The sequence below is a fragment of the Drosophila sechellia genome, chromosome 3L (genome assembly GCF_004382195.2).
Source record: "Drosophila sechellia strain sech25 chromosome 3L, ASM438219v1, whole genome shotgun sequence".
Taxonomy (NCBI): Eukaryota; Metazoa; Arthropoda; class Insecta; order Diptera; family Drosophilidae; genus Drosophila; species Drosophila sechellia.
In genome coordinates, this window is record NC_045951.1 from 9,374,560 (window position 1) to 9,391,353 (window position 16,794).

Below are 16,794 nucleotides of genomic sequence, written 5' to 3' on the forward strand. Positions count from 1 at the left end.
AAGAATCTTTCGAGCAGACTGCTGTTTAAATATTTGCGCGCCGAAATGAGCAATTACTGGAAATCGTACGAAAGAGTCAGGCAATTAAAGCGCACCACTTCCATAAGGAAGATCATCGCAACTGGAGAGCTTTGAATAGTCCAACTCCCGGCCGCAAGTACTCCAACCAGATCCGACCGCCCTCTCACAGTTTCAGATACAATACACAATCACAACATACAGATACAGATACTGAGCGCTGAGTACAGAGTTTCACTCAACGAGCGAAGATCGTTGGGCTTCGCATTCATTCCTCGAGAGTCAGTTGAGCATTGGACGTCCTCGTTAACGGTTGCCTGCGTCTTCTGAGCGACGAAGTAAGTGGTGCTGGTGGAGCTACTGCATCTGGTGGAACCGAAACCACATCCACTCGTGTCTCAAGTCTTCTCGGTCACCCAATATTTGTTTTTTCGTTGTTTCGACTTGTTGTTGCTGCCAGTCAGTTAAGAAAAGGCAAAGAAAAGCCCCCACCTAGATCAAAAAAAAAAATGAAACATAAAAAGTATCTCGCATGTGACGGAGTGTTTCCCCGTGAGGTTCTTGCCTTCGAGGTGCCGATACAATTACACGTAAAACGAGGCAACACAATCCCAGTTCAAAACGCCAGTCAGCAGAAATGCAACTTGGCAGCGAAGTGTGCACTCAAGTTTGAAAAACTGCAGTTAATATTAAAATGGAATATGGAATATTAATAGTAGAGAAATATATTTTGGAAAATCGCCGAATAGTGCCATGTGTTACTCGACGAACGGTCGCAGCGGAAAATGTATCTACCATATAAATATAGCCGATAAATAAACGAAAATAACGCAGTTGCTGCGCCCTCTGTGCATCCGTGAGATACGAAACGGAGTTCGAAAAAGTATCTGAGCGGTTTTTGAGTGCTTTCCTCCGATTTCCCTCTACCTGCTGCTCTGTGCGTGTGTGTGTGAATGTGAGTGTGCGTGTGTTGTGCCGATGAACCAGTGGATAAAAACAAACCAAGCAATAAAGATACAGGCCAAAAGGTGCAAACAAAAACCGCAGTTCAGACATAAGAAAACCACGACTTGGGCTATAGTCTTTATATAGAGTGTGATATCAGCTAGTTCGTAGCCCCAAATTCTTATCGCCAAAGGAACTCGTGTTCGTGTTCATAGGCGCGTATCTCGTCTCGGCTCAAGACCCAGTCTATATACAATACTCCCGTTATGTGCAGCATAATATGGGATCTGAAATCTGAATGGAGCGGATGTTCGTTCCGACCATATATAGTATGTGGTGTGTGTGTGTGTGTGTATGGGGTGTATAGTTCCAGTATCAGTGTTATGTGATTGGATGGACTGAACTGAACTCTGCGCAAAGGGTTCATCTGAAAGTCGGCCGTCCTGACAACAGATTTCGTATAGTTTTCGAACCGTAAAGAGCCCAACGGCTGATAAGGCAGACCATTCAACGAAAGCGGGAAATAAATGGGTGCCATTGATAAACATACGACTTATTATGTGCAAACAATTAATAAAACTCAAAAAAAATCTTGGCTGTGTACTGTTCGTGTTTCGGTGTTTAAAAATAAAACGAATCGAAACCCTGATTCAGATTGTGATTTCGAGCAGACAATGCTTTTGGAATAGAACTTGAATTCCGCATCTCACCCACGAGAACTGGTATTTTCCTGTATCCAAGGGAATCTTTGAGTCTGCTCTCATATTGCATTCGTTTTCAGAGGATGTGATATCATCTTGCCGCAAATACTGGGCAAATATTTGCTAATTAGTGCCTCTACTTAACTGAATTCATAGAAAAGACACACACAGAATCTTAGAGCTTGGATATGCAGAATCTCAATTAATCCAACCTTGCAACTAGTGCAGTGCTCATACGTACATACTAAGAACTAAAAACCTCATTATTAATTGTGGCGGTTGCAGCTCAAAATTGAGAATGAGAATGAGTTGAGGAGTAGATGAAATCATCGCATAGAATTACTTCAAGTTCCCGAATAGCAAAGATACACATGGTGGGCAGTACAAGCACATATACTTCACTCGACTGGAGCTCATGCTCGAGCGTTTATTTATGTCTCTGCTTGTTGTTTAAAATTTTCATTTGCAGTTCTCTTTTTGTTTACACGAAAAGCAAATGAACTCATTGCCGGCCTGGCCACTAAAGTTTATTTTTCAAGCGATTTGCTCGGCGAACTAATTAAAAATCGGCCCCGGAACATGGAACAATATGTGGCACACATGTTCTGCGATTTGGTATATCTAGACTGATTCATAATCTCGTGCATTTTCCAGCATATGAAGTCGCTCAGGCACCACCAACAGGAATAGGATTTCGTAATGAATTGACGAGCGAGACACCAAAGTACAACCTCAAAGGAACAACCCATTAGTCCAGATAGCCACACAGACTTTGGAACTTCTCCACTCGTCCTAGTGCCACCCAAGCCCACCTGTAGCCCAACGAGCCACCCAAAACCGAACCCACCATGAAGCGCAGCCGGTGGAGCCACAGTGGCTCCTCCACGGCTCGTCTCCTGCTGATCGGAGTCCTGTTCGCCAGCTGTTCCACCGCCATCCTGGGCGCCCAGCGTCCGCCCATCAACTCCGCCGGAGGTCACGAACTGCGCGGAACCACCTTCATGCCGGCCCTGGAGTGCTACGATCCATACGGCAGACCGCAGGTAAGGGACTGGCACTCGGAGCCACTGTTTACCCTCATTGTTTGTCCACAAACCAATTGAGAAGAATTTAGAATTAGTAGTCGGGCATTCAGCTTTTGGGCTGGGTCAATTCGAGTGAGAGATGCCAACTAATTGAGTAATTAAGCGACAGTTTCGTAGGAAGGAAAGAAATCGGGGGAAGTTCTGGGAATCTATCAATTGCAGTAGTCAAAACAGAATAATTTTAATGAATAGTATGACTTTATTTAGTAAACTTTCAACTGTGTGAGTAATTATATATTTTATTATTATTATTATTGCTTATTTACTCCTTAGAAATGTCTGCCAGAATTTATCAATGCTGCCTATCAACTGCAAATTGAGTCAACTAATACCTGTGGTGAGCAGAACGACAACCACTTCTGCATACAAACCATGAACCAAAATCACAAAAACTGCGAATTTTGCAAGTAAGTAAAAAAAAAAACATACAAAATACCTATATCAATAATTAATACAAAATATTTCTGTAAAGGTACAATGATCATAATCCATCCTTCTTGACGGATTTGCATGATCCACAAAGTCCAACCTGGTGGCAGTCGGAGACCATGTTCGAGGGCATTCAGCACCCGAACTATGTGAATCTGACTTTGCACCTTGGTAAGCATAATAGATGATGAGTTTGAAAACAATATTTTTTTAATATGTGTACATCTTCTGAAACGCAGGAAAATCCTATGACATCACCTACGTGCGCATTCTCTTCCGCTCACCACGACCCGAATCCTTTACGATTTACAAGAGGACCTCGGAGAGTGGACCCTGGATTCCGTACCAGTTCTACAGTGCCACCTGTCGCGACACTTACTCCCTGCCAGATTCGCGAACCATTCGCAAGGGTGAGGGCGAGGCCCATGCTCTGTGTACCAGCGAGTACAGTGATATCTCGCCGTTGAGGGACGGTGAGATTGCCTTCTCCACGCTGGAGGGTCGCCCCAGTGGCATCAATTTCGAGCGCAGCGGAGAGCTGCAGGAGTGGGTCACGGCCACGGATATCCGTATCACGCTGGACCGACTGAACACCTTCGGTGACGAACTCTTCGGTGATTCCCAGGTGCTCAAGTCGTACTTTTATGCCATCAGCGACATTGCCGTGGGTGCGCGTTGCAAGTGCAATGGACATGCCAGCAAGTGTGTCCCGAGAACGGGAATGCATGGCGAGAGGACTCTGGTCTGCGAGTGCCGGCACAACACCGATGGACCCGATTGCGATCGCTGTCTGCCGCTCTACAACGACCTCAAGTGGAAGAGGTCCACCTCAACAGAGGTCAACGAGTGCAAAGGTGGGTGCAATTCGATTGCTGACCCAGCAAAAATACTCTTTCATAACAAGGAACTACATTTGTCAAACTAGTTTTACCCAACTGCACTTTCAGCGAGGTGGGGGAGAGGGTCTTTCTGGTTTTCAATTAGCTGGACACTGCATCCAGTCTAGACCTTCTTTATAAGGACAGACCACTTTGCCGTTAGAGGCAGTTTTGTTTAAGAGAAACGAAGACAGTCCATCCATCAGTCATGTTTGTGCCTAGCTTGCCAGCGGTCATCTTTTTGGTGCTGCCTTTTGTCCAAGGCTGGTCGCATGATTACAGTTTGGAGACCAATCTTATAGGGCCAGAAGTGCCAAATTGGTACCAGATCAACTGTATAAATAGTTATAATAGACGAGATAAAGGAAATGCACTAAATTATATTGTAATTCTTAGCTTGCAACTGCAATGGATTGGCGGACAAGTGCTTCTTCGACGCGAATCTGTTCAACCGGACGGGTCATGGAGGTCACTGTCTGGATTGCCGAGAGAATCGCGATGGACCCAACTGCGAACGCTGCAAGGAGAACTTTTATATGCGCGACGATGGCTACTGCGTCAACTGCGCCTGCGATCCCGTGGGCTCCAGATCGCTGCAGTGCAACAGCCAGGGCAAGTGCCAGTGCAAGCCGGGTGTGACCGGCGACATGTGCGATCGCTGCGACAACAACTACTACCAATTCGGACCCCATGGATGCCAGCAGTGCGGCTGCGACACTGGGGGATCCCATCAGAATACGCCCGCCTGCGATACGGAGACTGGAATCTGCTTCTGCAAGGAGAATGTGGAGGGCAGACGCTGCAATGAGTGAGTTCATCAGCCATAGAGAATCCCAGCTTACTATCTCGACTAAACTTTTAATTTCTTAAATAGATGCAAACCGGGCTTTTTCAATCTGGACAAGACCAATCGATTTGGATGCACACCCTGCTTCTGCTATGGCCACACCTCCGAGTGCATGACTGCCCCAGGATACTCCATTGTTTCGGTCACCTCGAATTTCAACAAATTCAAGGAACGCTGGACGGCTGCCGATTTGAACCAACGCGAGGTGGACATCAAGTACAACCAGTACAGCCGGAGCATTGGAACCACCGCCCAGGGCAATGAGCATGTGTACTTCCAGGCACCGGATCGCTTCCTTGGCGATCAGCGTGCCTCCTACAACAGGGATCTGAAATTCAAGCTCCAGCTAGTTGGTCAGGTGGCCAATACCGGAGTCAGTGATGTGATTTTGGAGGGTGCTGGAAGCCGTATCTCGCTGCCCATCTTCGCCCAGGGCAATGGAATACCCGACCAGGGTGTCAAGGAGTACACCTTCCGGCTGCACGAACATCATGACTACCAGTGGCAACCAAGCCAGTCGGCTCGAGGATTCCTTTCGATTCTGTCTAATCTGACGGCCATTAAGATCAGGGCCACGTACTCGGTGCAGGGTGAGGCCATCCTGGACGATGTCGAGCTGCAGACGGCACATCGTGGAGCCGCCGGCCACCCGGCCACCTGGATCGAGCAGTGTACCTGTCCGGAGGGTTACCTGGGTCAGTTCTGTGAGTCCTGTGCTCCAGGCTATCGCCACAGTCCCGCTCGCGGCGGTCCCTTCATGCCCTGCATCCCCTGCGATTGCCATGGTCATGCGGACATCTGTGACTCGGAGACGGGCAGGTGCATCTGTCAGCACAACACCCACGGCGATAACTGCGATCAGTGTGCCAAGGGATTCTACGGAAATGCCCTGGGCGGAACTCCCAACGACTGCAAGCGTTGCCCCTGTCCCAATGATGGTGCATGCCTGCAGATCAACGAAGATACGGTCATCTGTACGGAGTGCCCGAAAGGTTACTTCGGTTCCCGTTGCGAGCAGTGTAGCGATGGCTTCTTTGGAGATCCCACGGGTCTCCTGGGTGAGGTGCAGACCTGCAAGAGCTGTGACTGCAATGGCAACGTGGATCCCAATGCCGTGGGCAATTGCAACCGGACTACGGGCGAGTGCTTAAAGTGCATTCACAATACAGCCGGAGAGCACTGTGATCAGTGTTTGTCCGGACACTTTGGTGATCCTCTGGCCTTGCCACATGGACGCTGTGATCGCTGCAGTTGCTACGAGGCTGGAACCGAGCAGGATGAACAGAGTATCACTCGATGCGACCAAGTCACTGGTCAGTGCCAGTGCAAGCCGAATGTGATTGGAAGGGATTGCGGAGAGTGCCAGCCGGGCTACTTCAACATCCGATCGGGCAATGGCTGCGAGAACTGCCTGTGCGATCCGGTGGGCAGCTACAACTCCACCTGTGATCGCTACTCTGGCCAGTGTCACTGCCGACCAGGTGTGATGGGTCAGCGATGCGATCAGTGCGAGAACTATTTCTACGGATTCTCCAGCGAGGGCTGCAAGCCATGCGAATGCGACGAGAGCGGCTCCAAGGGATTCCAGTGCGACCAGAATGGCCAGTGTCCTTGCAATGATAACGTGGAAGGACGTCGTTGCGATCGCTGCAAGGAGAACAAATACGACAGGCATCGGGGTTGCATCGATTGCCCCGATTGCTACAACCTCGTGCAAGATGCCGCCGATTTGCATCGTGCCAAGTTGTTCAATCTCAGTCAAACGCTGGACGAGATTGCTCGCACGCCGGTGACCAATGACGATGAGTTCGAGGCGAAGTTGAAGGCGGTGCAAGAGAAGGTGGCTGTCTTGGCCCAGGATGCCCGCGATAATTCCGGTGATGGTGGTCAGACATACGCAGAGGTCATCGATGATCTTCACAAGCACCTGGACAGCGTAAGGGAGCATCTGGTGAGCGCGGATAAGTTCCAGACTGATGCCAATGCGGAGATCGACAGGGCGCGCCAGAACTATACCATTCTGGACCAGATCACCGAGAACGCCAAGAAGGAACTGCAGCTGGCCCTCGACCTCCTGAATGACGAAGGTGCCCAGGCTTTGGCGCGGGCCAAGGAGAAGTCTGTGGAATTTGGACAGCAATCGGAACAGATCTCGGACATCTCGCGGGAGGCTCGTGCCCTGGCCGACAAACTGGAGTCGGAGGCCCAATTCGATTTGAAGAACGCCAAGGATGCCAAGGATGCGGTGGAGAAGGCCCATCAGCTGGCCAAGAGTGCCGTCGACTTGCAGCTAAAGATCGGCACCGAGCTGCAGTCGGATGTTGGGGTGGAGCTGAGTCATGTGAAGCAATCCCTGGGCAGCGTAGTGCAGACCTCCAAGGAGGCTCTTCGCAAAGCCAACGAGGTCTACGATACAGCATTGACCCTGCTCAATGATGTGAATCGTCAGACTCAACCGGAAATCGATATCAGTCAGTTGAAGAAGGATGCAGTGGCCGCCAATGAACGAGCGGATGAGCTACTCAAGCAGATTACTGAATTGTCAAACAGCAACGGCGAGCTCTTTGCGGATTTCGAAACGGAACAGGAACTGACGGAGGCGCTGCTAAAGAGGTGGGTGCACCACGCCTAATCCTTATTAATTCTTCGCTAACTTGTTCTATAATTTCAGAGCTGAACAGCAGCAACTGGAGGACATCGAGCTGCTAGAGCGAGCCAAGGCTGCCCTCGACAAGGCTACCAAGGCAGTGGAACAAGGTGACAATACCCTAAAAGAGGCAAACAATACCTACGAGAAGTTGGCCGGCTTCCAGTCAGATGTTCAGCGCACTTCGGAGAGTGCGGAGAAAGCCCTGCAGACGGTGCCCAACATCGAGAAGGAGATCCAGAATGCGGAGAGCCTGATCAGCCAGGCGGAGGAGGCTCTCGATGGCGCCAATAAGAATGCCAACGAGGCCAAGAAGAATGCCCAGGAGGCGCAGCTGAAGTATGCCGAACAGGCTTCCAAGGTAATTCATTCAGGCACACCCTATTATCCTTACTAAATTCGTGCAATTTCTTGACAGGATGCTGAGCTGATCCGCCGCAAGGCCAATGAGACCAAGGTAGCTGCCCGCAATCTGCGCGAAGAGGCCGACCAACTGAATCATCGCGTGAAACTCACCGAAATGGACATATTCAAGCTGGAGGAGAGCTCGACCAAGGACGACAATCTGGTGGACGACGCCAAGCGAAAGGTGGGTCAGGCCAAGGCCGATACCCAGGAGGCCCAGAAGCAGATCGAGAAGGCCAATGCCGACCTGACGGCCATCAAGGATGAGCTGGAGAACCTGAAGGACATCAACACGGGCGATTTGGATAAATTGGGTAAGAAAGAAAAACCTCCCTAATCTGAATTTACTTATGAGTAATCTTCTTAATCCCGCAGAGAATCGTTTGGCCACTGTGGAGGGTGAGATCAATCGCGTCAACCTGACGGGACGCATCGAAAAGTACCGGGAACAGCGCACTATTCAGAAGAATCTGATCGACAAGTACGATGCCGAGCTGAGGGAACTCAAGGATGAAGTCCAGAATATTGGACTTATTTCCAAGGCTCTGCCCGATAGCTGCTTCAGTCGCAATCGCCTGGAACCCTAGAGCTCTACGAACAATCCCACTTCCCATAACAACTACTTCAATTTTAACTAAGAACGAAGATCAGAGACGAGACGAACAAATCAGATTTATGATAGAACGTAGACGTTGAATGAAATTATGTAATTTTAGTGCCTTAGCCGAAATATTCTGTTTAGTGACCCAGCCCAAGGATCCACAAAGGAGACCAACTGAGCAACGTTAAGCTTTAACGCATCATCGTTCGCCTACTGTATGCCATATACTATAATTATACAACGGATACAAGGGGATGGATGATGACTACATCGAGAATCAACTGTGCTTCACCAGTTTCAAGCCAGCCACGGACTGTATTATATGTTAAAAAAAAATGAGACACTAAACGAAACACACAAGACCTTGTACTCCCACCATCCGACAATCCAATCGCATATCTATATCTCTCCCGTAGCTCCACCTGAAGTCTATTCTAAACACTTATATATTAACATATTTGTCATCTACGTTTAATGTGCCAATACAATTACCATGTATCTTTGTGTATAAGTCGCTTAAAGAGTTTCCTTTCAAAATATAACTTTTCCAACGTTGTTGTAAGTTTGTAAAAATCCACCATTAAACTGGAACTGGGAAAATATAAGGATGCCCGGCGAACATACTTTTTGAAGTCGAAGTTAGAATAATAAACATTATTTTGCACTAATTTCTTTCAATAAGAGTTAATTCGCCATTATCCATTTTAATCAAAACAGAGCTTTTGAAATTATTTAAATTTTAATGTATACATGTAAAAAGTAAAGTAAACAAACCGATAGAACGATATACTTCTCGATAACATACAAAATATCGACGACCAATAGCCGATAGCATTGAGGCTACTATCGTTCTTTTTGCATATCTAATGCACGTGTTGTTTCAATTTGTTTGTAAACAAAAGTGTTCTTAATGAATTTTTAGCTGCAGCACGGCAAATTAGCTACAAAACATGTCACGAATTATAGTCAAACAGCTCCCCAAGCATGTGAGTATGTAGTCTGGCAGAAAAAGCATCTATCTTAACTGAAATTGTAGATTACCGAGGACAAACTGCGTCAGATTTTTGGTGCCCAGGGCACGATTACGGATCTGCAATTAAAATACACGCCCGATGGAAAATTCCGGCAATTCTGCTTCGTGGGTTACAGCACCGAGGAGGAGGCCCAGTCGGCCATCCGGCACTTTGACAACACATGCATACAGACCAGCCGGGTGCGCGTCGAATCCTGTGCTGCCTTGGGCAGCGAAGATAAGCCACAATCTTGGAGCAAGTACGCCAAGGACAGCAAGAAGAACCTAGACAAATTGAAGGAGAAAGAAAGGGAGGCGGCGGACAAGGCCAAGGAGTCTGAGAAAAAGAAGAAGAAAGAGAAAGTTGACAAGGTGGACCAAATTTTAAGCAGACACAAGGACGATCCGGAATTCCAAGAGTTTCTAGAGGCGCATGACAAGTCGCGAACCCTGTGGGGAAACGATTTGGGAATAAATAAAAACAAGGACGACGACGAAGAGGATGAAGAAGAACAGAAAGAATCTCGAGTTGGCAGAGATGACAGTGGTGTGGATGCGGATGCAGGAGATGAGGATAGCTCAAACGATGAGGCAGATGAGGAAGAAGACACCGATAAATTAGCCGAAAAGCCCATCAGCGATCTGGAGTATATGAAATCCCTGATGGCAACCACATCCGGCGAACCTACCGCAAAGAAACCCAAAGCCAAGGCGGATAAATCAAATTTGGAGCTGTTCACCATCAAAATACACAATGTACCATACAACACCAAGCGCCAGGAGGTGCTAAAGTTTTTCAAGCCCCTGAAACCGTACTCCGTTCGACTTCCCAGCAAAGTTCACGGCTTCTGCTACGTAGGTTTCAAAACTGAGAAAGACATGGCCAAGGGAATGCTTAAAAACAAGAGTTTCATCAAGGGCAAGCAAGTATTCTTCTCCGACTTTACCGAGAAGAACAAGGTGACCAAAGCGAGCAAGAGTGGACAACCATTGGCACCAGCCGCCGTCGATGCGGGCAATGCGAAGTGGAAGCATCAGCAGGACAGTTTATCCAAAGAAGATGACATATCCGAGTCCGGGAGGATATTCTTTCGGAATCTAGCCTACACTACTACCGAAGAGGATCTGCGCAAGCTTTTCGAGCAGTTCGGTCCCGTGGTGGAGGTAAACCTGCCCCTCGACAAGCTCACACGGAAAATCAAAGGCTTTGGCACAGTTACGTACATGATGCCGGAGCACGCATTAAAGGCTTTCAACACCCTCGATGGCACTGATTTCCATGGCCGTCTATTGCACCTTCTGCCCAGCAAGGACATCGAAAAGAATCCGAAAGAGGATTTAGATGAAAACGATGCCAGTCTGTCATTCAAAGAGAAGAAGGCCTTGAAACTCAAGAAGAACGCCCAAAAACCAATTGGCTGGAACACATTGTTTCTGGGTGCCAATGCTGTTGCAGAAATTCTCGCCAAGCAATTCAAGACCTCAAAGGAACGCATCCTGGACACAAGCGATGGTGGCAGTAGTGCCGCCGTGCGCTTGGCTTTGGGAGAAACCCAAGTCGTCATCGAGATGAAGCGCTTTCTGGAGGAAGAAGGCGTTCGCCTTGATGCTTTTGATGAGCCCGCAAAGAAACGCTCCAACACTGTTATACTGGCCAAAAATCTTCCGGCAGCCACAGAGATTTCAGAGATAACCCCCATCTTTAGTCGATTTGGCCCAATTGGCAGAATTGTGCTACCTCCCAGTGGGGTTACGGCACTTATTGAGTACTGTGATCCTTTGGAAGCGAGGCAAGCTTTCAAAAAGTTGGCCTACAGCAAATTCAAGAATGCCCCACTCTATTTGGAGTGGGCTCCCGAACAGGTCTTTTCCAAGACGCTTAGTGGAGAGCCAGTGATTCCTAAATCGGAACCGAAACCAGAGGAGGCAAAGCCGGAGGAGAAACCGATTGTAAATGATGTGAAAGCTGAGGAGGAGGATTCTAGGGCAGAGGATGCCGATGATGAACCCGAACCGAACACAACACTATTTCTACGGAACCTTAACTTTAAGACAGTACAGGAAACTGTGGAGAAACACTTCCGCCATTTGGGTAGCATTCACACTGTTGAAATTGCTAAACGAAGGGATCCCGAGAATCCCCGGGAATTCAAGTCCCTAGGCTACGGCTTCATTCAGTTCAAGAAGTCGTCAGTGGCAGAGCATGCTCTCAAGAACTTGCAGCTCACCCACATAGATGGTAATCCCGTCGAACTGAAGCGCAGCGATCGGGTGCTCAAGTAAGCCGCGGAACATAAGAGGATACTTTTAGTTTGCTAATGCTATAATCTTTTACAGGACCCAAGATAATGATGGTGCACAACGTCGACTGGCCTCACAGAAGAAGCAAACGGGAACCAAAATCCTGGTGCGAAATATTCCCTTCCAGGCACAATACCGCGAGGTTCGAGATATATTAAAGTACGTATAGGTCATACCTGTTAGGAAAAATTCTAATGCTATTGCTAATACGTGCTTTCAGGGCTTTTGGCGAACTGCGATCCTTACGTATTCCTAAAAAGGCGACCACGGGCGAGGATGCGCATCGTGGTTTCGGTTTTGTTGACTACATGTCCAAGGCGGAGGCCAAACGCGCCTTCGACGCCCTAAGCGCCAGTACGCATCTTTACGGTCGTCGTTTGGTGCTTGAGTGGAGCGCTAATGACGACAATCAGGACGTGGAGGAGCTTCGCAAGCGGACGGCGGCCAAATTCGATGGCAGTCAAGCAGCCACTGCGGCCAAACGCAGTAGAAAATCGTTCTTCGATGTAGAAGGCAGTGTGCAGCCAAATCAAGATGACGACGAAGAGGAGGAGCAATAGTCCTCGACGTAGCTTGAAAGTGTATCACGATCACGATATAATAAATAGAAATTGTTATTTTTATGAACAAAACTGTACGACTCTGTTTTAATAACTGCAATAACTATGCTTTGCAACCTATTTGTTGTTCATGTTGCGCAGGAGCAGAAAGAAGTTTGCGCTCAACCGAAAGACCTGAAAGTGGAATCTTAATAATTTAATAATTAATTTAATTTTAATGTAATACCTGCACTAGGAATTTGTGGGATAGACTTGTAAACCCACCAACGCTTAAAACAAAAGTTCGACGTGAAAAAAGCAGCATCATTTTGATCATGAACTTAAATTCCCTGGACTCATTATACCAACTACAGTTGTACCAATCATGAAACAGCAGTTCACTCTAAAAATACAATAATTCCTTGCATAAACATTAAAATTATACAATATAATATACCTGGCTCTCCACCTTCTGTGCACTCACGTTGTACAGAGTGATCTCCAGAGCTATGGTCACAAAGTAGACCATAATCATGCCCATCCACACCCAGCCAACTTCCTAAAGAAACAATTTTTATGTTAATAGATGTATACACCATAAAGTTTATCAATCAACTTGCCAAAACTGTGCTAATCTTGTAGAGCAGCATGCAGATCAAAATACTGCTCACGGAGCACTGAACCAGGATGATATACTTAAAGAGGTTTTCAATTTGATTGTGATGGCTAAATGAAAAGTGGTTAGAAGTGTTAGTTTTAAACAGTCTATCCTCTTACCTGGATATGCGAGCAAAAAGTCTTACGCAACATTGAAGATATTTAACTCTTTGGTCCTTGGGAACCAGGATATCCGAGGTGGAATTTTGGACCAGAAATCTTAGGACTTTTATCAGACCAGACTCATATCTGGTAAGGACCACGAAAAGGCTGTTAAAACCAAAAACGGCTAATGGAAAAAGTGGTTCAATTATTATTTAAGTAAATAACTTCGAAGACTCACCAAAGAAGCACCAAAGCGGACCAGATTGAAGTAAAAAGAAGCGAATCACATAGGAGGGAAATTCATATTTTCCCAATTGCAAATAAGGCACAATTGCCGGGTAAGCTGTAATATAAATTAATAAAATCAGAACGTTCAAATAGTAGCTAAAGCAGTAATATAGTCACTTACTTAAGGTCATTTCACATGTATCCTTATCCTTGATATAGCAATCGAAGATATATTGAAAATATGGTCGAACACAATAGTATAGAACCGGCATGCAAACGATCTTGAAGAAGAACATCACCTGACGATCGATGATCATCCAATTGTTAAGCAAAATCAAACTAACTGAGCTCAGCAGTTCCTTTTTTCTCGGCAATTCTGTTTTTGAAATGTTCGAAACATATTAAAGAACAGATATCATTGATTCTACTGTCTTACCCAAATTGAAAAGACCCAGTGACTTTAATACCTCACCAGTCTCTGTAGAAAACACTAGTTGGGAACACGATTCCACTTTGCTCTGAAAGTGAAACATCTTGACCACACCAACGCTTAATTGAAAGGTAAGTAAAACAGCCTAATATAAAATACAATGGATTAGAGGTACGCAGATTAAGTATAAGCCACAGTAAACCAAACCTCAACGTATGTCTCGAAGGAGATCATATAGTTCTCCATAATGAAGGCGACCAGACTGTAGATGATGCTTAAGTTAACAATCAATACCGCAATGCGAGTTCTGGATAAGAAAGACCCTAATTTACCAAAAAATATAGTTATATAGTAGGGTAAACCATACAATCGACAGTATTTGGAGCTACGCTTCCTCGGTGCAATATTAACACCCAGTGCATAGGCACTGTACTCCACCCACAGAAGTCCCAGCTTTGGCAGCTTGTCGATCCGCTCCAGCTCATGATCCAGTTGGTCCTCCATTCCGTATTGATGAATACTGTACTGTTTGAAGAGAACTCGTATCATACGCTTTTTATGCATTTGCAATGGCTTTCGGGTCTCAATTAGGCTTCCCAAATTATATGGTTCCTTCCAAATAATTTGCTATACGTTGTGGTTATTGTGCAACTCGATAGGAGACACAAATAATTATACAAATTGGATGGGCGTTACTCAAAAGCATTAAAAATTTAGAACTCATCGAAGGTCCATGGCTACAAAGGCCTCAAAAAAGGCTAATAATGAAATTAAAGTCGAACACTATTGGTATTAGTGTTAGCAATATCGAGTAAGCGGAAACATCGCCTTGATTTTTAATACATCTTTAAATTTAAAGAAATCGCTTAATCCCTTACTTTTCTAAGTTTGCGTATATATATATTATTAAACACGTTAATAAAAGCTCAAACAATACGTTTTTCTGGTTAACTTTGCAACAATATGCTAAAGGGAATATAATATTACCTTAACCTCTGTAATGTCGTTGAATTTACTCAAATATTGTTACAAAAATATGTTTCCTGCTTGTGTGCCGTGTAGAATCTTGCATTTATTTTTGAAAATTGTGTCCGTTACTTTAAATTATACATTCGACTCGAATAAATAAATTTACATGGATTGTCTTGCATTCGTTGTCTACTGCGAGTTGCAGGTGTTTTGCCGTTATCCCCACACAGTCACACTGCGAAATAAGGTAAACAATTTTATTCGCAACTCAGAAATCGGGCGATAATATCAGTTTGGACTAGTCTGGAGTACTTGGCGGGCAGTGATAAGTCACATTAGCGAAGGCCCGCCCCTAAGGGCTAAAATGGAGGAACGCAAGCTGATCCGTCCGGTGAAATCAACAAATCCACTGGTCTACCTGGACATTTCCATTGGCAAGGAGGATGGTGAGTGGAATCTGACCGAGATTGAGGCCATTGCCATGCCAACCAACTAGTTGAATCTGCTACTCACACGTACATATATATTGTCACAGCGGGTCGCATGATAATTGAACTGCGCAAGGATGTTGTGCCGAAGACAGCGGAAAATTTCCGTGCCCTGTGCACGGGCGAATGTGGTATCGGTACTCTGGGCAAACCGCTCCACTACAAGGGCACAAAGTTCCACAAGATCAAGCGAGTCTTCGTCGTCCAGAGCGGGGATGTGGTCAAGAACGATGGAAGCAGCGGCGAGAGCATCTACGGACCAGTTTTCGATGACGAGAACTTTGAACTCTCAGTAAGTTCCATTTTACAAAAAAGAGGTCACGGATATCTCTAGATTCTTAATTCCAATAGAACAACCCATAAATGCATAAATCTATTTTCTTTAATAGTTAAACACTTGTTATAAGATCTAAATCTTTTGACATTAAGCTGGAAACATGCATGCATATCTCTTATAACCAAATCATATAACCTATAATCTTCCACAGCACAGCGAAGAGGGCGTGGTCAGCATGGCCAACTACGGCAAGCCGAACTCCAACAACTCGCAGTTTTTCATTTCGGCCGCGGGCTGTGAGAATCTGAATGGAACAAACGTAGTCGTAGGTCGCGTCTTACGTGGCTTGGGTATTGTAGCTGAAATGGAACAAAACTGCAATGACGAAGGCGATCCGACGGCGGTGATCGTGATACGGGACTGCGGAGAGATAGGTCACAACGAGGACTGGGGCATCGAGTGCAACGACGAGACGGCGGACAAGTTGCCTGCCTATCCCCAAGACTGGCCGCGCAAGCTTGACAAGTTCACAGTGAGTTATGGTTATATATTCCGTCATAACTTTAGCACTGACCCAATAACACTGCTTATTGTGCAACAGGGTGATGGGGCGGTGGAGCTTCTCACGGGCATTCGCCAATCGGGCAATCACTTCTATCAGCTTGGCCGCTATCACGAAGCGCGGGCAAAATATCGCAAGGCGAATCGCTACTATCATTACCTGAGCAGACAGTTCGGCTGGCAGCAACTGAATCCCCTCAAAAAACACCTTGTCGATGAGGATCTGCTCAAGGTCGACGGCTTCTCCGTGGTAAACAACATTAATGCAGCCGCTGTGGACCTAAAAATTGGCAACTATACGAGCGCTAGAGAAGTTTGCAATGAAGCCATTCGCCGAGATCCGAAATGTAGCAAGGCTTTCTATCGACGCGCCCAGGCGCAACGCGGATTGCGCAACTACGAGGAGGCCATTAACGATTTGAAAACGGCTCACAATCTCCTGCCGGAGAATAAACAGATCCTAAATGAACTGAACAGCACCAAGCAGCTCCTGGCCCAGTACAACCGACAACAACGAAATGCCCTTAAAAATCTATTTGCCTAGCTGGCAGCCAGTCACCATTTTCATGGCTTCTTAAATGTAAATACTTATTAATAAATAAATGTTGGATTTACCAAGTCAGTGGTTTACCACAAGAAGGTAATGCGCTAGTTTTCGTTTAAATGGAAAG

At 46.3% G+C, this 16,794-nt stretch overlaps 4 protein-coding genes across 4 annotated transcripts; 3 read left to right on the forward strand and 1 right to left on the reverse strand.

Annotated features, from left to right (window-relative positions):
- Positions 1-292: 292 nt before the first annotated feature.
- Positions 293-9,161, forward strand: LOC6605070 (laminin subunit gamma-1). The gene is made up of 10 exons (XM_002029875.2): positions 293-356; positions 2,319-2,707; positions 3,023-3,156; positions 3,222-3,349; positions 3,418-4,032; positions 4,453-4,864; positions 4,931-7,516; positions 7,575-7,911; positions 7,969-8,269; positions 8,331-9,161. Exons 2-10 carry the CDS (start codon positions 2,513-2,515, stop codon positions 8,540-8,542), a joined length of 4,920 nt encoding a protein of 1,639 aa, XP_002029911.1. The 5' UTR covers positions 293-356; positions 2,319-2,512; the 3' UTR covers positions 8,543-9,161.
- A 228-nt stretch (positions 9,162-9,389) lies between these two features.
- LOC6605071 (probable RNA-binding protein 19) lies at positions 9,390-12,506 on the forward strand. The gene is made up of 4 exons (XM_002029876.2): positions 9,390-9,542; positions 9,593-11,847; positions 11,906-12,028; positions 12,090-12,506. The coding sequence occupies exons 1-4, from the start codon at positions 9,507-9,509 to the stop codon at positions 12,427-12,429; spliced, it is 2,754 nt and encodes a 917-aa protein (XP_002029912.1). The 5' UTR covers positions 9,390-9,506; the 3' UTR covers positions 12,430-12,506.
- LOC6605072 (odorant receptor 67b) lies at positions 12,487-14,361 on the reverse strand. The gene is made up of 10 exons (XM_002029877.2): positions 14,196-14,361; positions 14,036-14,135; positions 13,835-13,973; positions 13,580-13,774; positions 13,409-13,513; positions 13,186-13,354; positions 13,029-13,134; positions 12,866-12,967; positions 12,656-12,811; positions 12,487-12,603 (listed from the first exon to the last, which is right to left on the reverse strand). Exons 1-10 carry the CDS (start codon positions 14,330-14,332, stop codon positions 12,547-12,549), a joined length of 1,266 nt encoding a protein of 421 aa, XP_002029913.1. The 5' UTR covers positions 14,333-14,361; the 3' UTR covers positions 12,487-12,546.
- Positions 14,362-15,002: 641 nt separating this feature from the next.
- Positions 15,003-16,767, forward strand: LOC6605073 (peptidyl-prolyl cis-trans isomerase D). Its single transcript, XM_002029878.2, has 4 exons — positions 15,003-15,243; positions 15,333-15,577; positions 15,774-16,094; positions 16,164-16,767. Exons 1-4 carry the CDS (start codon positions 15,162-15,164, stop codon positions 16,665-16,667), a joined length of 1,152 nt encoding a protein of 383 aa, XP_002029914.1. The 5' UTR covers positions 15,003-15,161; the 3' UTR covers positions 16,668-16,767.
- The last annotated feature ends 27 nt before the right edge of the window (positions 16,768-16,794 follow it).